At 36.5% G+C, this 20758-nt stretch overlaps 1 protein-coding gene across 1 annotated transcript in view; it reads right to left on the reverse strand.

The window, feature by feature from the left end:
- Window positions 1-243: 243 nt before the first annotated feature.
- Window positions 244-20758, reverse strand: part of ANKAR (ankyrin and armadillo repeat containing) — an 88324-nt gene continuing 67809 nt past the window's right edge. The window contains exons 17-23 of the mRNA XM_027126056.1: window positions 19772-19894; window positions 9657-9815; window positions 8833-8950; window positions 6356-6465; window positions 4367-4563; window positions 1982-2028; window positions 244-488 (exon numbers count right to left, since the gene is read on the reverse strand). Coding sequence (XP_026981857.1) covers window positions 244-488; window positions 1982-2028; window positions 4367-4563; window positions 6356-6465; window positions 8833-8950; window positions 9657-9815; window positions 19772-19894 — 999 coding nt within the window. The remainder of the gene's footprint in view (window positions 489-1981; window positions 2029-4366; window positions 4564-6355; window positions 6466-8832; window positions 8951-9656; window positions 9816-19771; window positions 19895-20758) is intronic.

Here is a 20758-nt window from a genome sequence, read left to right on the forward strand (position 1 = left end):
GCCCCTATATCTTAATAGTTTTAAGTGCAGGCATTCTATTAGAGAAACTTCTACTTATTTTTTGAAACCATATTTCTGACCTGATGTTAAATTCCAGTAGACATGCTAAGGAAAATTTGTTAAGTATCAATATCAAGAACTTCCATTCAAAAAGATTACTCAGTTATGTATATTTTACCACAATTAAAAATAAAAAATTTTAAAAGATTGCTCAGGAATCCTTTTACACTAAAATGTTTTTAATTAGCCTTCTGCAGGCTCCGGATTAGCTTTCTGTACATGTTTCCCAAGTTGGCTCAAAAGCACTATTCTTGGTCTTGATACAGTTGTGATATCTGATGAAATCGCAGATGAAAAGGAAAAAATACTGTGAGAAACAGTGGTCTTTTTTGTTTTGAAGAGTCCCATGAAGTTAGTTACAGGAGGTATAAAAGTCAAAGAATCTCTTGGTTGAATTTTGGGTTTTAATTTTCTTCGGTGCTCTTTCCCTAAAAATTAGAGAGCCACAATTAAGTGCCTCTTTCTTAAGCCTAAGAACCCTAGGTATAGTCTCATTGCTTTTAGTTCTATATATTTCTGTTTTCTTCACTAAAACATACTAAGAGAACAGATCAGTAGCTTCCAGACTTTGAGATGATGCCAGAGTGCAAAAATCTGTGGGGATCAACATACAGTTGCCAACTTTTTATTAGGCCAAGTTGGCACTAGTGAAAGAACAAATGCCAGCTACTTTAAACATCGTTTTGTAAAAGATGGGATATTTTAATGTCAATAGAAAGTGTAAAAGGCATTATCTCAAAATGGAGGACTTTACTTGAATGAAATTAACTTTATAAGAAATTTGATTGTCCTTATTTTTTCTTATGTTACCACAAACCTGTGAAAACTTTATCAGACCGTTACTGGTATACATATTGTTATTCACAAACCAATATTAAAGTGAAGGAATAATGGAACTGACTTTATTCTTTTATGTAAATTACTCTTACACTAAAGAAGCTATACAAAAACCAGATGTTCTTCTACCCATGATATTCAGAAATAATAGCCTCCCACACATACTTAGCTTCCCTCATATCTCCCTGAATAAATGAAGTTCTTTCCTCTCCTTTTCTTTTCTTTCTTTTCTTTTTTTTTTTTTTTTTTGCTGTACGCGGGCCTCTCACTGTTGTGGCCTCTCCCGTCGCGGAGCACAGGCTCCAGACGCACAGGCTCCAGATGCGCAGGCTCTGCGGCCATGGCTCACGGGCCCAGCCGCTCCACGGCATGTGGGATCCTCCTGAACCAGGGCACGAAGCCGTGTCCCCTGCATCGGCAGGTGGACTCTCAACCACTGCGCCACCAGGGAAGCTCCCTCTCCTTTTCTTATTCTCTCTCTTTCCATTTGTGACTCCAGCAAAGTGATCTTGATTTCAGAAGGTTCTATTTTTGCTTTTGACAGTAAGGTAATATACCAAGTAAGACTGATTTTGGTCCTATACTATGCACGCATGAACAAGCACTAAGCATATACATAAAACCAGTAAGTAATTTATTTTCCCCATTACGTGTCTGATAGGAATTGATGAGTAACATTATAAGATCTAGACTCTGATCTCGCAGGCCTAGGCCACTCAGCCATCATCTGCCAACTTTGTATAAAACTACATAGTATCAGTGGAAACAGTGTGGTCTCTGCCCTAAGAACTTATAATATACACAAGTTGTACATGAAACAGAGTAATAGCAAGATCGTAATTAAAGTCATTTACATGTGGGGAAAAAGCAGAGAGGGATTTCTGTCAAGTGATATTAGTAGGGAAGTCTTAAAGGGAATGATTAACATGGGCTTGTAAATGGGAAGATATTTTAGGTATATAGAATTAAAAAAGCATAAGTTTACAGGTAAACATGATTTTTGGTAGTCCCTACATTTTGAATTCTTAGAAATGAACAATTATAAAGTGTCAGGGCTAGAAAGTATAAAAGAAAAATCAATTACCTTTTTTAAAGACAGGAATTATGGATGGTCCTCCATTTTTCTCCAGACTAAAAGGAAAACATTTTTATCACAAAAACTAGATATATATAAAGACTTAGTACACCCAGGTACCATGTTCAGTGCCTAATGGTCTAATTTATACATTACCTGTACTAACTATGCATGTTACCTGTAGGTGTTTTATATTCTGTCACTCGTTGACTCGCTTATCACCCAAAACATTTGGAAGAGTAATTCTGCTTGAAGTGATCAAGGAAAGCTCCATGGAAGAAGAGACACTTCAGTTAGACTCTGAAGAAAATAGGTCTTTAAATGGATGAGGTGGGGGGCGGGTATTCCAGATAGAGGGAATAGGATATGAAAAGTTACAATACTATAAAACAGCATGGCAAGTTCAAAGGGCACTAAGTAGTCTGGTGTGATTGGAATTAAAGGTATCTGGAGACATGATGGGAGATAAGCTTGGAGGATAAAGATTAGGTCATTTTATGTATTAATAAGAGAAAATTTCAACTTTATTTTCAAAGCAATGTAATACCTATGAAATGTTTCAAGCCAAAGAATAACAAGGTATACCTAAGTTAATATGATGTGTGTGGCTTTAAAAGAAGTATTATTTTAATCATCATCCTGTACATGTAACATATAAATATGGTATTACACAATTTCCCTGGTAATAAAATGTAAGTCTTGATTAAAGTTAAAATATTAAAACTGCTTATCACAGATGTGTTCCTGGTTAATTTGATGAGGAACATTTGCTGTTGTCAACTTTAATGAGGCACAGGCCCCAATCTATTCAATAGGCCAGCTTCATGGCTATAGGGTTACGTGAAACTAGCTACTCTTAGGCTCAGAGTACTTTCATGGAGGGTCAGTTAACAGTAAAATTATGGCTCTCTACATACTTCAAAATTTATACATCCAAAGACTTCTAATCTGCCATTCTTGGGGCTGAATAGGGGTGTGGGAATAGAGAAGTGGAATATACTCCAAAACAATGATGTTGTGATCCCAACCAAAATCAATCTACTTTATGTTTCCAGTAGTGGAATCAAGGAATATTTTGTGGAACTTAATCTTTTAGTGCATTTCCCATAGTTTCATTTACATCAAATTCCTTTACAGGATTTTTATGAAAATTAAAGGGAATAGTGTATGTAAATGCTCTAAGGAGAGTGCATAGAATTATTATTAGTTATGGGAGTAATTGTTATTTGCTTACCAGTTCCACCTCACTTGGTAGCCATTCCTATAAGTTTACTGACCACTTGTTACTGCTTATAATCCTGAAAGTTGAGTGTTCACAACTCCAGAGGGTGCCATTCACCTTACAGTCATTGTAGATTTGAATGGTTACTACAACCATTTTCCAGGGGATGGCAGTAAAGTGTACTGAGGAAGGGGCATCTTTCTCTAATTCCCAAAAAGTTGCCGTATGGGCTAGCTGTGGGAGTGACTGTAAAATAATACTTCCATTATTTAAACTAATTTTTTGAATTGGTAAATATTACTTTTAACATTGTCAATTAAAGCAATTGTAATTTAGTTTTCCCTGGCTTATTATATAAAATTAGATAATCAGTTTGGGGTTTTCAGTTTTTCAAAGAATTCAAATTAAAGTGACTCTGAAGATATACTCATTTTTCTCTATACTTAAAATTGACTTATAGAACCATGATATGCTGTTGGGTCCTATTCTCTTCTATTATCGTAGAGTTAATAATATATCTTGAGTAGTTCTGTTTCCTATATGTAAATAGCACTATTTGCAGAGATTTGTAATTCAGCTACAATTACAGAAGAGAAAATATGTCCATTGTAAGGAGAGTCTCCTCTTCTCTCTTTTTTCAGAAACTTAAGTTCATGATAGAACTATAACACTGAGGCAAAATCATCTGAATAAATGCCTGGCAAACTTTGCCATAACTTGAACCACAGGGTCTGATTTAGCCCTGTTTCTGCCCTGGGAATTTGGCCTAGCTTTGGATCAAGTCTAAGAGTCTCATTTGATGCCAAGGTCATAGTGGCATTCCTGGTTGCCTCAGAGCTCTCAAATGTACCCCAGTCTACAAAAAAATGGCTTCCTGGATCAGACTTGGAGGCAACCAGTCTTCCAGAAACTTTTCTGAAAGGCGGATGAATAATCCTGGCCAGACAGGATCCCCAAGATCAGGTTGTATTCTTGTCTGCACTTACAGTTCTGTTGCTAACTCGGAATTAAAACAGGCTTTGGCAATGGACATTTAGAATGAAGTTTATCCTTTGTTTTACAATGCATAGATTCATAACAAGGACAGTTCCCCGTGTTTGATCTTCCTTAAACTTCCTTAAAAATGCCTCTCAGTAATTTTACTACTGCAACTTCAAATATAGAAACAATACCTTAAGGAAGGAAGTCCCACTCTTTGTTGCATTTGAAATTCCTTTAAAAATGCTGGGTTTATACTTGCATCTCTGCTGATATTCTTTGTTATACGAAGGAACTGATTAGGCTTATTCCTGCATTCCTTTAATAAGATTCGGAAAGCATTTGCATTGTAAGTTAAGTAGCCAAGAGCACTGGAGCAAGCCATGCGAACCTAAATGAAGAGGAAACAATTTCTCCTTAACCATTGAGCTTTGTTCTTAAAATATCTAACCCAGTGCTCTCATTAAATATTTCATAGGAAAGTCTCTGTAGCTATGTATAGCAAATATGTATGTCAACTGATGGCACTCTATAGATAGAAGCATAGCAGCAATATTTTTAGGGAAGGCTGTCAATTGCCATTGATTTCTAGTAGTTGTTCTCAGTCCTGACTGCATTTTTAGAATCACCAGGAGTTTAAAAAGAAAAAGCCCACCAACTAAATACAGACTCTCTTAGTAGAATCTGGCATTGTGTATTGTTTTTAAAGAGCCACAGGTGATTCTAATGGGCAGCCCGAGTAAGAACCTTTGAGTTTGAACTAAGACAGTAGGTCTCAGTCTTCATTGTGCATTGGAATCACCTGGATAACTATGAAAATCATGTCTGTATTCCACCCCCTAGAAACTGATTTAATTACTTTGGGGTGCATTGAACTGAACATTGGGACTTTTCAAAACTGCACAGGTGATTGTAATATAGGAAACCAACTTAGAGAGTATAACATAAAAGTAAGTTAAAAATAAGCCTTACAGGGAGGCAACTCAATTTTCCACAGCAAAACCAAAGAAACAAGCACAAGTATCAGGCCATGGGACTCCAGAAAAAGTAATTATTTCTTTGAAGGAAATACCCTCTGCATTTGACTCTGAAGTAATTAGGTTGTTCATATAATTAATAAACGTATATTCCTGGGAAGTTCTTAGGAGAATCTGTTCATGGTGGCATAAGAAATGTCAAAGAAAGGAACATAAACCAGGCCCATGCAGGGTGTCAGAAGGTTGACATAGTGGTCTTTACACTGGCATCTGACTGCTGTATATGCCCAAAAATCTTCCACACCTTGAACAGTGGTTCTGGACCAGCAGCCTCAGCTTCTGGGAACTTGTTAAAAATGCAAATTCTAGGGCCTACACCAGATGTATTAGATCAGAAACTTTGTGAATGGAGCCCAGCAGTCCATGGTCTAACAAGTCCTCCAGGTGATTCTGTTGTACCCTAAAGTTGGAGAAATACTGCCTTAGATCCTGTGGGAAAAGCAAAGGAAACACTACTATGTATAGTAGTGTTTTAGAGGCAAAACACTACTGTGGCCAGCCTGGTCTTCAGGTACCCTCACTCTAACCCTGTTTGGCAGGTAAGGAAAATTTTCCAATGGATTCCACTTTCATTCACTACAAATAATCATAGAAATGACAACGATTTTAATTATAAAATATTTTATAAATAATTATAAATTTCTGTATTATCCATGTACTTATTTGTAGACTGAATCTTAAAGATTGACGTTAAAATGAATTTGCACATTTTGTGGAAACCACAATTGTGAATGGCAAATGTAGTACTAGAAAAATAACCAAATTTTGAGTTAGTAATATGAACTTTTTTTTTTTTTTTTAGGTATTTCTTTATTTTTTTTTAATTTTTTTTTTTGTGGTACGCGGGCCTCTCACTGCTGTGGCCTCTCCCATTGCGGAGCTCAGGCTCCGGATGCGCAGGCTCAGCGGCCATGGCCCACGGGCCCAGCCGCTCCGCGGCATGTGGGATCTTCCCAGACCGGGGCACGAACCCATGTCCCCTGCATCAGCAGGCAGACTCTCACCACTGCGCCACCAGGGAAGCCCAATATGAACTATTATATGAGACTCAACCTGTGGAGAAATTAGCCTGCAGAAGTGAGAGAGAGGCAAATTATATTTTAGAATACTCTATTTTCAAATTAATTATTATTTTTTTTTTTTTACCTCTTCTTGCCTTGAGTACAAATGATAGCAGAGCCGTTGGATTGTCCCTAATGTGGTAAATGCTTCTGGAATACCACCTCTAGAATGAGCCAGGGTAGCTATTAAATTCCCTATAAATTAAACAACAAGAAAAAAAATGCCTGTGTTATTTAATTGGTATAAACTGATATACTGTGCTTTCATTCACTTGCATATATTAAAGTATTAAAAAAGGTTTGAGGGACTTCCCCGGCGGTCCAGTGGTTAAGACTTCACCTTCCAATGCACGGGGTGCGGGTTAGATCCCTGGTCGGGGAGCTAAGATCCCACATGCCTTGCGGCCAAAAAACCAAAACATAAAACAGAAGCAATACTGTAACAAATTCAATAAAGACTTTAAAAATGGTCCACATCAAAAAAATCTTTAAAGAGGTTTAAGTCTCAAGACATCTCTATTAATGAAGACCTGCTGAGAAAAAGCATGTGTGTTAAATATAGAATAAACTTTCCCCCAAATTATGGTTTGGTTTTCTGTCACAAATAGTAAAAGTTAAATAGGTTTATTTAAGAGTGGGGAATTTTGAAAAATCAGAGGTTTTCTTCCTCTTGGCTTCAGAATATATTTTGTTTTGAGCTTTTATGGTTTGTTTGTTTTAATGACTATGAACATAATGTTTGAACTACTGTAAGAAAATTTAATGTCCTTTTTGCAATTCAGATGGCTTTGAGTTCAGGGCTTAATGGTATTTTAAAACCAAGTAATGTATTACTTATTGAAGTTTATGATCATTGAAGTTCTTGCCATAAAAAGAAATGTTTTGAGATTGAAGTAATAAACTGATCTAGTAATTAAAGAAATGTGCAGCTACGAACTTAAGATTGTTTCATTCGAATTCGTGTTTTATTTTTAGAGCTTCCGTGTGATATTCTTTCACAGTATTGTTGCTGTGTTGGAATAGGTGTAACACAAATTTTAAGACATAAATGTATTTTTACATTTGTGGATGGATACTTTATTGAGGTATTAACTGAGTTTTTGTTCTCCTTGTATTTTTTTCCAGCCTCCATTATAAGCCAGGAAGCCCTTTGTATTTATTGCCTCAGGATGAGGAGGGCTGGGTTGTATGGCCTAGAGCAAAAATTGTCTAAAGATAACCTTTCTTTCAGGCTTATATTTTCAAAAGCCTGAGTTTATAGAAGGCATTATGCCAGGGGGAAGGGACAGAGGAGTCTTTAAAGATAGGGAGTAAGAAATGGGGAACCAATGGGGAAGGGCAGAGAATCTAAGACTAAAACAGAGATAGCAGGAGCTTTTAGTGAAGAATGGCTAAGTGGTGTACATAGGAAAACTGGACACTTGGCAACAGACATCTCAGTCTCTGCAAAATTTTATGCTTTTGGAACATCTGGAAACCATATCAACTTGGACTTGAGCATGTCATTTATTTTACATTATACCTGAGGCCTGAATATCTGGCTTTGCTTGAGATACCCCAGACATGCATATGGCTCTGGAGATGCATATGACTCCAGTGGTGGAGTGCAGAGAAAGCCCAATAATTTTTGAGATTGTTTCTACCAGCCTGGGAAAATTAATATTTGAAAGCTAGAATAATATGGCATTTCTTGCACAGAAGAGTTTGTAAAATTGAAACCCACTACAATTGTTTTTCAGAGTCATAGAATTACTACGACATTGAATTAAGAATGTTATTTAGATAAAAATATATTTAATAACTTCTTTTAAACATGTATTTTTCCTAGTTTTCATCAGAAAGTTTTTGTTTGCTTGAATTTACCTTCCATGCCAAGTAAATACACTCCATAAAAATGTAATTTTATGGCAGCAAGTGGAGATTCCTTCACTGTGTTCAGTAATCCATTTCAGTTAAAAAAACAAATACTTTATTTTTTGGTAGTTGTCACTCCATATGGCTGTCGTTTTGATACTGTTTTATGTTGTACTGAGCATGATAGATCAAGAGAACTAATGTATTGATCATCTGGAGAGTTAGGTCTAGATAGACATAGTCACACAATTAGCACTAACTATGTCAAGAACTCTGTTGGACCATTTTGCTTTGCTATATTGGATAGCAACGTAGAGAACTCTTAAATATTAGACAAATATGCACAATTAGTCAAAAGGAAACCAGACAGAGGTTATCAGTATAAATCTGCCAGTATTATTATAAAGCAGTGTACAAATTTTGTTGTTGGTAGCTCATAGTTGAATTCTCATCTTACATTCTGGAAAAAGTAATTAGGGGTTCAAAAAAGTAATTAGGAAATCAGAAAGGTTCTATTTGGGGTGCACAGTAGTCTTTCATTGTTCCATGTAGCCTTAACTCTGGAGTTCCGTGTAGACTTATATGAGTTCATTCTTCAAACTGTGTGACAGAATATCAGGCTTATTATTTTATTATTGCTCAGATTACCAAAAAAAATTTTTGTAAACAGTTTTAGGTGGATATGATTAGCTTCTAGTTATTTCTTACCTGTCAAGGCAATAGTAGTGGAATGAACTGAATACAGACTATCAACTAAAATAGTAACACCTCTTGCAGTCAAAGTAATGTGGTCCACATCTATAATGACTTTAGCTAATATAATAATCTAAAAACAAAAAAGAGGCATAGAATCATTAAACATTTTCTACTCAGCTTCTGTAATTAACCTTTTATTTCTGAGGGGATACTTCTCGGAAAAGTAAGAGGGGTAATTTGGTATGATTCAATGAGAAGCGAGCTGTGTGGGGAGGACCTAGAGTACATATCCCTATCTGATCACTGCAGTGACCATCGTAGGCTGTATTATTCTTTCTACGACGTTTGCAACTTTTGCATTGTTGAAGTATGGGTTCATAGAAAATACTTCTAAAGGTCATAGGATACAAAAAGAAGAATAAGACCAAGAAGAATCCAGATACATAAGGTTGTCTACATGGTTGAAGAATTAGGTGATCAGCTAAAGATCTGCAGTTAGAAAACTTGTCTTGGACACTACCATGTTTCTCTACCTATTTCCTTGTAAAATAGGGTTGATGAAAATAATACTATATTTCTATCAATCTGATAGGGTTGTTATAAGCATCAGATGAGATATAAAGACAAAAGTGCCTTGTGACTTGTAAAATTCTATATAAATGAAGAAATCCTCATAGATAATGGAGTTTTTATGAAGTGAGGAAGGGACTGGTGTCAAAAATACTGTGAATTTTACAAAAGCAGTAAACGTTTTTCCAGATCCAAAGTTTATTCTAATTTTTCAGTTTTCACTAAAAAGACATATTGATTTGAAGTTTTAACCTTCAATTTTATACCTGAAAAGCTGCCATTGCCTTCTCAGTTTCAAATGTTGATTCAAGAAAAGGTTCAAAAGTTGAGATGGTTATTATTCCACTTTCCAATATTAAGTATTGTTGAAAGCGACTATTGAAGGCAAAAAGGGTTAACGCATAGCCTGCTCTTAAACAAATATCCTAGAAATAGGAGAAACATGCATTATCTTTAACTTACTTCATTTGTCATGTTACTCAAGGGTAATACGTTTTGAATTCTTGCATATTAAGATACATTTCATTCGTATCTCTGGGAGTAAAATATGACATTATTGGGGAAAACAGATAATAGAGTTACCCCAGAATGTTACTGAACAGATAAAACAGAGAATTAGGTTGTGGTATCAAGGAGAAGAAAAGAGAAAAATTTTAATTTTTAAATGGAATGTTCGATTACTGATTATGCAAATGAATACCTAAATGGTAATAGGAAACTCCACAATTTCATTAACCTTCAACTTTTGTTTCAACATATTTTTCTTTCAATATTTTGAAATAGAGCTGATAAATCAAAACTTCTCTTGTATAGCATGATATATATTGAATTTTATGCATTGTGAGATATCTGTCATTTCTTAAAATAAGTACAAATTTTACAAAAATTCTACTGTACTATATTCTAAGGGAGAATAAAAGAAAAATGATTTCCTTTTAAAAATCGCATTTTAACATTCTGGGAGTGGGCAAACAGAGCAAAAGGCAATTCTCCCTTTGGCAGTCCACTTGCCAAAGATTAACAAGTATGGTCCATCTTCTAGAAAGACCCAAAAGATACAATCCTATCACTAAATCTTATTTATAATATTTTATTTGAACATAGTAGTACAGAGAGAGAGAACCATTAATCTTAGTGTGAGAGAACCATTAATCTTAGTGAGTTTTCTTCTGCTGCTCTTAATCATATAAAAATGCTATAGGTACATACTGAAATATTTACAGATAAAATTATATGATGCCTGAGATTTGCTTCAAAAGTAATATAGGGGAATTGAGGGAATATATAACTAAGATTGACCATGAGTTGATAACTGCTGAAGCTAGGTCATGGGAATATTTGAGTTCACTATGCTACTTTGTCGTTCTTTTTCTGATTGAAATTTTCAATAATAAAAATTATGTACTGGTGCGGCTCCCGAGAGCTCATAGCACAGGAGCAGAGCAAGCACCGCCGAGGCCCCGGGCCCCAGGCGGCAGCAGCGGCGGCCGGGATGGCAGGGCAGGAGCCGGTGGCCTGAACACTCTCTGCAGTCCCTCTCCTGGGTCTTCATGGGCCTCAACTGCCCCAGCCTCCAACTTTTCCGCCCTCTCCCTTCCCTCCCGCAAAACTCCAGCAACAAAGAAAAGTAGTCTGAGAGGGAGTGGTGACACGTGTCGTCGCCCCTCCTCGCCCAGGAAGGCCAGGACTTACTGAAAAATTAGAAAGGAGAGGACGCAGATAGCAGAAGCAAGAAGAACTACAATCCTGCAGCCTGTGGAACAAAAACCACATTCACAGAAAGACAGACAAGATGAAAAGGGAGAGGGCTATGTACCAGATGAAGGAACAAGATAAACCCCCAGAAAAACAAATGAATGAAGTGGAGATAGGCAACCTTCCAGAAAAAGAATTCAGAATAATGATAGTGAAGATGATCCAGGACCTTGGAAAAAAAATGGAGGCAAAGATCAAGAAGACGCAAGAAATGTTTAACAAACACCTAGAAGAATTAAAGAACAAACAAAAAGAGATGAACAATACAATAACTGAAATGAAAACTACACCAGAAGGAATCAATAGCAGAATAACTGAGGCAGAAGAACGGATAAGTGACCTGGAAGACAGAATGGTGGAATTCACTGCTGTGGAACGGAATAAAGAAAAAAGAATGAAAAGAAATAAAGACAGCCTAAGAGACCTCTGAGACAACATTAAACGCAACAACATTCGCATTATAGGGGTCCCAGAAGGAAAAGACAGAGAGAAAGGACCAGAGAAAATATTTGGAAAGATTATAGTCGAAAACTTCCCTAACATGGGAAGGGAAATAGCCACCCAGTCCAGGAAGCGCAGCAATTCCCGTACAGGATAAACCCAAGGAGAAACACGCCAAGACACATAGTAATCAAATTGGCAAAAATTATTGAAAGCAGCAAGGGAAAAACGACAACATACAAGGGAATTCCCATAAGGTTAACAGCTGATTTCTCAGCAGAAACTCTACAAGTCAGAAGGGAGTGGCATGATATACTTAAAGTGATGAAAGGGAAGAACCTACAACCAAGATTACTCTACCTGGCAAGTATCTCATTCAGATTCGATAGAGAAATCAAAAGCTTTACAGACAAGCAAAAGCTAAGAGAATTCAGCACCACCAAACCAGCTCTACAACAAATGCTAAAGGAACTTCTCTAAGTGGGAAACACAAGAGAAGAAAAGGACCTACAAAAACAAACCCAAAACAATTAAGAAAATGGTCATAAGAACATACATATCGATAATTACCTTAAACCTGAATGTATTAAATGCTTCAATCAAAAGACACAGGCTTGCTGAATGGATACAAAAACAAGAACCATATATATGCTGTCTACAAGAGACCCACTTCAGACCTAGGGACACATACAGACTGAAAGTGAGGGGATGGAAAAAGATATTCCATGCAAGGGGAAATCAAAAGAAAGCTGGAGTAGCAATACTCATATCAGATAAAATAGACTTTAAAATAAAGAATGTTACAAGAGACAAGGAAGGACACTACAAAATGATCAAGGGATCAATCCAAGAAGAAGATATAACAATTATAAATGTATATGCACCCAACATAGGAGCACCTCAATACATAAGGCAACTGCTAACAGCTATAAAAGAGGAACTCGACAGTAACGCAGTAATAGTGGGAGACTTTAACACCTTACTTACAGCAATGGACAGATCATCCAAAATGAAAATAATTAAGGAAACCGAAGCTTTAAATGACACAATAGACCAGAGAGATTTAATAGATATTTATAGGACATTCCATCCAAAAACAGCTGATTACACTTTCTTTTCACATGAGCACGGAACATTCTCCAGGATAGATCACATCTTGGGTCACGAATCAAGCCTCAGTAAAGTTAAGAAAATTGAAGTCGTATCAGGCATCTTCTCTGACCACAACGCTATGGGATTAGAAATGAATTACAAGGAAAAAAAACGTAAAAAACACATGGAGGCTAAACAATACGTTACTAAATAACCAAGAGGTCACTGAAGAAATCAAGAGGAAATCAAACAATACCTAGAGACAAGTGACAATGAAAACATGAAAATCCAAAACCTATGGTATGCAGCAAAAGCAGTTTTAAGAGGGAAATTTATAGCTATACAAGCCTACCTCAAGAAACAAGAAAAATCTCAAATAAACAATCTAACCTTACACCTAAAGGAACTAGAGAAAGAAGAACAAACAAAACCCAAAGTTAGCAGAAGGAAAGAAATCATAAAGATCAGAGCAGAAATAAATGAAATAGAAACAAAGAAAACAATAGCAAAGATCAATAAAACTAAAAGCTGGTTCTTTGAAAAGATAAACAAAATTGATAAACCATTAGTGAGACTCATCAAGAAAAAGAGGAGAGTACTCAAATCAATAGAATTAGAAATGAAAAAGGAGAAGTTACAACAGACACCGCAGAAATACAAAGCATCCTAAGAGACTACTACAAGCAACTCTATGCTAATAAAATGGACAACCTGGAAGAAATGGACAAATTCTTAGAAAGGTATAACCTCCCAAGACTGAACCAGGAAGAAACAGAAAATATGAACAGACTAATCACAAGGAATGAAATTGAAACTGTTATTAAAAATCTTCCAACAAACCAAAGTCCAGGACCACATGGCTTCACAGGTGAATTCTATCAAACATTAGAGAAGACCTAACACCCATCCTTCTCAAACTCTTCCAAAAAATTGCAGAGGAAGGAACACTCCCAAACTCATTCTGTGAGGCCACCATCACCCTGATACCAAAACCAGATACTACAAAAAAAGGAAAATTACAGACCAATATCACTGATGAATATAGAGGCAAAACTCCTCAACAACATACTAGCAAACAGAATCCAACAACACAATAAAAGGATCATACATCATGACCAAGTGGGATTTATCCCAGGGATGCAAGGATTCCTCAATATATGCAAATCAATCAATGTGATACACCATATTAACAAGTTGAAGAAGAAAAATGATCATCTCAGTAGATGCAGAAAAAGCTTTTGACAAAATTCAATACCCATTTATGACAAAAATTCTCCAGAAAGTGGGCATAGAGGGAACCTACCTCAACATAATAAAGGTGATATACGACAAACCCACAGCAAACATCATTCTCAATGGTGAAAAACTGAAAGCATTTCCTCTAAGATCAGGAAGGAGATAAGGAAGTCCACTCTCGCCACTATTATTCAACATAGTTTTGGAAGTCCTAGCCATGGCAATCAGAGAAGAAAAAGAAATAAAAGAAATACAAATTGGAAAAGAAGAAGTAAAACTGTCACTGTTTTCAGGTGACATGATACTATACATAGAGAATCCTAAAAATGCCACCAGAAAACTACTAGAGCTAATCGATGGATTTGGTAAAGTTGCAGGATACAAAATTAATGCACAGAAATCTCTTGCATTCCTATACACTAATGATGAAAAATCTGAAAGAGAAATTAAGGAAACACTCCCATTTACCATTGCAACAAAAAGAATAAAATACCTAGGAATAAACCTACCTAGGGAGACAATAGAGCTGTATGCAGAAAACTCTAAGACGCTGATGAAAGAAATTAAAGATGATACCAACAGATGGAGAGATATATCATGTTCTTGGATTGGAAGAATCAACATTGTGAAAATGACTATACTACCCAAAGCAATCTACAGATTCAATGCAATCCCTATCAAATTACCAATGGCATTTTTTACCATTGGTAGAACTAGAACAAAAAATCTTAAAATTTGTATGGAGACACAAAAGACCCCGAATAGCCAAAGCAGTCTTGAGGGAAAAAAGCGTAACAGGAGGAATCAGACTCCCTGACTTCAGACTATACTACAGAGCTACAGTAATCAAGACAATATGGTACTGGAACAAACACAGAAACATAGATCAATGGAACAAGATAGAAAGCACAGAAATAAACCCATGCACCTTTGGTCAACTAATCTACGACAAAGGAGGCAAGGATATACAATGAAGAAAAGATAGTCTCTTCAATAAGTGGTGCTGGGAAAACTGGACAGCTACATGTAAAAGAATGAAATTAGAACACTCCCTAACACCATACACAAAAATAAACTCAAAATGGATTAGAGACCTAAATGTAAGACCGGACACTATAAAACTCTTAGAGGAAAACTTAGGAAGAACACTCTTTGACATAAATCACAGAAAGATCTTTTTTGATTCACCTCCTAGAGTAATGGAAATAAAAGTAAACAAATGGGACCTAATGAAACTTCGAAGCTTTTGCACAGCAAAGGAAACCATAAACAAGACCAAAAGACAACCCTCAGAATGGGAGAAAATATTTGCAAACGAATCAATGGACAAAGGATTAATCTCCAAAATATATAAGCAGCTCATGCAGCTCAATATTAAAGAAACAAACAACCCAATCCAAAAATGGGCAGAAGACCTAAATAGACATTTCTCCAAAGAAGACATACAGATGGCCAAGAAGCACATGAAAATCTGTTCAACATCACTAATTATTAGAGAAATGCAAATCAAAACTACAATGAGGTATCACCTCACACCAGTTAGAATGGGCATCATCAGGAAGTCTACAAACAACAAATGTGGAGAGGGTGTGGAGAAAAGGGAACCATCTTGCACTGTTGGTGGAAATGTAAATTGATACAGCCACTATGGAGAACAGTATGGAGGTTCCTTAAAAAACTACCAATAGAACTACCATATGACCCAGCAATCCCACTACTGGGCATATACCCAGAGAAAACCATAATTCAAAAAGACACATGCACCCCAATGTGCATTGCAGCACTATTTACAATAGCCAGGACATGGAAGCAAGCTAAATGCCCATTGACAGATGAATGGATAAAGAAGATGTGGTACATATATACAATGGAATATTACTCAGCCATAAAAAGGAACGAAATTGGGTCATTTGTTGAGACATGGATGGATCTAGAGACTGTCATACAGAGTGAAGTAAGTCAGAAAGAGAAAAACAAATATCGTATATTAACATGTATGTGGAACCTAGAAAAATGGTACCGATGAACCGGTTTGCAGGACAGAAGTTGAGACACAGATGTAGAGAACAAACGTATGGATACCAAGGGGGGAAAGCCGCGGGGAGGTGCGGATGGTGGTGTGCTGAATTGGGCGATTGAGATTGACATGTATACACTGATGTGTATAAAACTGATGACTAATAAGAACCTGCTGTATAAAAAAAATAAATAAAATAAAACTCAAAAGTTAACAAAAAAAATATGTACTTACAAAATAGTCACCTGGTCACAGGCAAGAAGAAAAGTATTAGGTACAAAGGAATAGTGTCCAGACAGTGAAGCAGGTGGTAACAATCTTGGAGGAAAAGTAGAATGATTGAGAGTGGAATGGGCAGTAGAAGGAAAGGGAGAAGATGGGTGTCCCTGAGGAATAGGGTAATGAGAGTAAAGTGTGGAAGGAACAGAGTGGAGAAGGAAGAAATGTAGTTTAGAAAGTCAGTCAGACATGAATCTCTCATCCTATTTTTGCCCATATTACAGCAGCACTTCTCCATCTTTTTGTGTACTGCACTAGAGTAAAATTCTGTATTTAAAAAAATTAATGCAATGACTTCATTTCTCCCCCTTACAATCCTTATTCCTTCCTCAAAATCTCCCAGAACTGAGAGAGACATAGTTGGCAATTTTCTCCCCTTATTGCTAAATGCACTGTAGATAACAAAAGTTTGGCAGTTTCTCTATTTCTCTAGGGCTAGTGTGGCCCATGGACCAGTGTTAGTCCACAAAAATCTTTGACAACAGGATTATAGAAACTGAGAATAGATATTTAAAAGAAACAGCTCTTCCTTAGAGTTAAATACCAATTAATAAATTAATAAAGAACGGAATTCTTTTTTATAATCGCCATTAGGCAGATGCCAGAGTAATTATTATTACATCAGTGGATCCTAAAATCGGTGAGCAAAAGTACGATGCAAAACAGAATATTTCCATAGTCTCAAAGCGTCTCACCTCAAGATACTTGTTAATTAGAGTGAAGTAAGTCAGAAAGAGGGAGACAAATACCGTATGCTAACACATATATATGGAATTTAAGAAAAAAAAAATGTCATGAAGAACCTAGGCGTAAGACAGGAATAAAGACACAGACCTACTGGAGAACGGACTTGAGGATATGGGGAGGGGGAAGGGTGAGCTGTGACAGGGCGAGAGAGAGGCATGGACATATATACACTAACAAACGTAAAGTAGATAGCTAGTGGGAAGCAGCCGCATAGCACATGGAGATCAGCTCGGTGCTTTGTGACCGCCTGGAGGGGTGGGATAGGGAGGGTGGGAGGGAGGGAGACGCAAGAGGGAAGAGATATGGGAACATATGTATATGTATAACTGATTCACTTTGTTATAAAGCAGAAACTAACACACCATTGTAAAGCAATTATACCTCAATAAAGATGTTAAAAAAAAAGATACTTGTTAATTACAAAGGGAAGAACAATAACTTTACAGTGGAGAAATATGCCAGACACCACTTTAATCAGGCACCCAAAGTTAACATTGCCAGTTATAAGGTATATCAACGTGTACCCCCTGAAATGATGCACGGGGAAAGTGAGTGAAGACTACGGTATTCTTGCCAAAATGCATAACCTCAGTTTAACTGTGAGAAACATCAGATAAATTGAGGGACATTCTACGAAATAACTGGCCTGGACTCATCAAAAATATCACAATCATGAAAGACAGAAAATCATGAAAGACAAAGGACTGAGTGTCACAGATTAAAGGAGACTAAAGAGACATGATAATTAGATGCAATGTGGGATCCTGGATTGAATTCTGGAATAGGAAAAGGACATTGGTGAGAAACTGGCAAAATTTAAAATGAAGTCTGCAGATAAGCTAATACTATTGTATCGATGTTAATTTCCTGGTTGACATCCAGGAAAGCTATATGAAGGATAGCCAGAACACTCTGTACTATTTTTGCAAATTTATGGAAAGTCTAAAATTATTTCAAAATTTAAAATTTGGTTGCTTTAGGGACTTCCCTGGTGGCGCAGTGGTTAGGAGTCCGCCTGCCAATGCAGGGAACACGGGTTCAAGCCCTGGTCCGGGAAGATCCCACATGCTGCGGAGCAACTAAGCCCATGTGCCACAACTGCTGAGCCTGCGCTCTAGAGCCCACATGCCACAACTTCTGAGGCCCACATGCCCAGAGCCTGTGCTCTGCAACAAAGAGAAACCACCGTAATGAGAGGCCCCCCCAAAGAGTGTCCCCCGCTCACCGCAACTAGAGAAAGCTCGCGCACAACAACGAAGAACCAACGCAGCCATAAATAAATACATACATACATTTGGTTGCTTTAAAATTATTTCCCCATAACAGATTGCTGCATAAAAGGCTATTCCTTTATTACAAATAGTTTGAGAACCACCACTCTAGAATACTGGGTAAGAAGTGGATGACTGAGTTTTGAAAGGTCATAAAATTAGGCTAAAGTTTGATGCATCCAAAAACATTTGTTTTTTGTCTCTTCACCAAGCATTAAAATTGCTACATTTCAGAATGGGAGAAAATATTTGCAGGTGAAGCAACTGACAAAGGATTAATCTGCAAAATATACAAGCAGCTCATGCAGCTCAATAACAAAATAACAAACAACCCAATTCAAAACTGGGCAGAAGACCTAAATAGACATTTCTCCAAAGAAGACATACAGATTGCCAACAAACACATGAAAGGATGCTCAACATCACTAATCATTAGAGAAAAGCAAATCAAAACTACAATGAAGTATCACCTCACACAGGTCAGAATGGCCATCATCAAAAAATCTATAAACAACAAATGCTGGAGAGGGTGTGGAGAAAAGGGAACCCTCTTGCACTGTTGGTGGGAATGTAAACTGATACAGCCACTACGGAGAACAGTATGGAGGTTCCTTAAAAAACTAAAAATAGAACTACCATATGACCCAGCAATCCCACTACTGGGCATATACCTTGAGAAAACCATAATTCAAAAAGAGTCATGTACCACAATATTCACTGCAGCTCTCTTTATAATAGCCAGGACATGGAAGCAACCTAAGTGTCCATCAACAGATGAATGGATAAAGAAGATGTGGCACATATATACAATGGAATATTACTCAGCCATAAAAAGAAACGAAATTGAGTTATTTGTAGTGAGGTGGATGGATCTAGAGTCTGTCATACAGAGTGAAGTATGTCAGAAAGAGAAAAACAAATACTGTAAGCTAACACATATATATGGAATCTAAAAAAAAAAAAGTGGTTCTGATGAACGTAGGGGCAGGATAGCAATAAAGTTGCAGTCGTAGAGAATGGACTTGAGGACACGGGGAGGGGGAAGGATAAGCTGGGACAAAGTGAGAGAGTAGCATTGACATATATACACCACCAAATGTAAAATAGATAGCTAATGGGAAGCAGCTGCATAGCACAGGGAGCTCAGCTCGGTGCTCTGTGACCACCTAGAGGGGTGGGATAGGGAGGGTGGGAGGGAGACACAAGAGGGAGGGGATATATGTACATATAGCTGATTCATTTTGTTATACAGCAGAAACTAATACAACATTGTAAATCAATTATACTCCAATAAAGATATTAAAAAAATGAGACTCTGCACATTAAAAAAAATTGTTTTATTTCAAGATGAAATATGACAACTATGAAAAATATGGGACAATATTATTCCATCATTACAAACTAACAACCCACCAAAGAGATTTTACATTTCTTAAATAATACATTTGAATATTGCCATGAAAAAAACTTGATGAAATTTTGAGGATGTAGTCTAAAAATCATTTTCTTCTAAATGAGCTCTAATATTTTGTATAGTTATTACCTTATCTTGTGAGTGAAGAAGATAAAGGACATCAGCATAATTAAATCCTTCATTTTCTTGTAATTCATTCTGTAACTGCTCATTCCTTAGGACAATGCATGCCAAGGAAAATGCCACTTCAACCTAAAAATGTGATTTTCAAAAATTGTTTTTCACTCATGGTTTATCAAATGACATATTTCATTATACAAATATTTATATAGGATATACCAATTCAAAGATACCATAAAATCCATTAATTCCATCTCTCTGACTAGTATTTAGAGAGTGGCATTTACAACTTCTGGAGAAATGTCCCTTATAATTTTTAACAGCTGAGAAAATATCCTTCTGTGTGCTGCACAATCACAAAGCTTCATTTGAGGGCATAGCGGGAGGCAACAAGGGCCTGCAGGACATGTGAAGAAGTTTCTCTTAAGTGCATAGTTGCATTCCTTCTACATCTAAAAAAAGGTTTTTTTAATTTCCTAGCATGAATTATAAAGCTGTTCTGAACTGCTTGTTAGCTACTGACCATTGAATTAATTGAAGCAAAACACTGGCAGGTAGACCTGAGGAAGTTTTCCTCTTCTAGCTCTGGAGTCATTTAAGGAGGTTGCTAATGAACCTTGTTTATTATTGGGCTCAGTAGACAAATTTTTAAAGCACTACACCATGCATTTCTATGAAAAGTGTGAATTTGAAAAGCATGATTATTATTGCAAAATTACTATAGAATCTTACTTGAGGAAAAGTATTAAAATGTATTTATGTTTTGTTTTAAGAAGTTTAAGAACTCAGTGAAAATGTATACTGAAATACAGATAGATGCAGTTGAAGTAAACTGGCCATGAAAATGCACATTTTAAAATAAAAATGTATTTTTATGTGGCATTTTCCTTCATCTTGTGAAATTTATTTATACTTTAAAAGTCGTTGCAGTTTTTATGTATAATTCAAGCCAAAAAATTGCTAGCATATGCCTCTTCTTTTTGTTTCCCCAATCAA

This window comes from Aethalodelphis obliquidens, unplaced genomic scaffold (assembly GCF_003676395.1).
Source record: "Aethalodelphis obliquidens isolate GAN/ISIS:26980383/991018 unplaced genomic scaffold, ASM367639v1 scaffold2, whole genome shotgun sequence".
In the NCBI taxonomy this organism is placed as follows: Eukaryota; Metazoa; Chordata; class Mammalia; order Artiodactyla; family Delphinidae; genus Aethalodelphis; species Aethalodelphis obliquidens.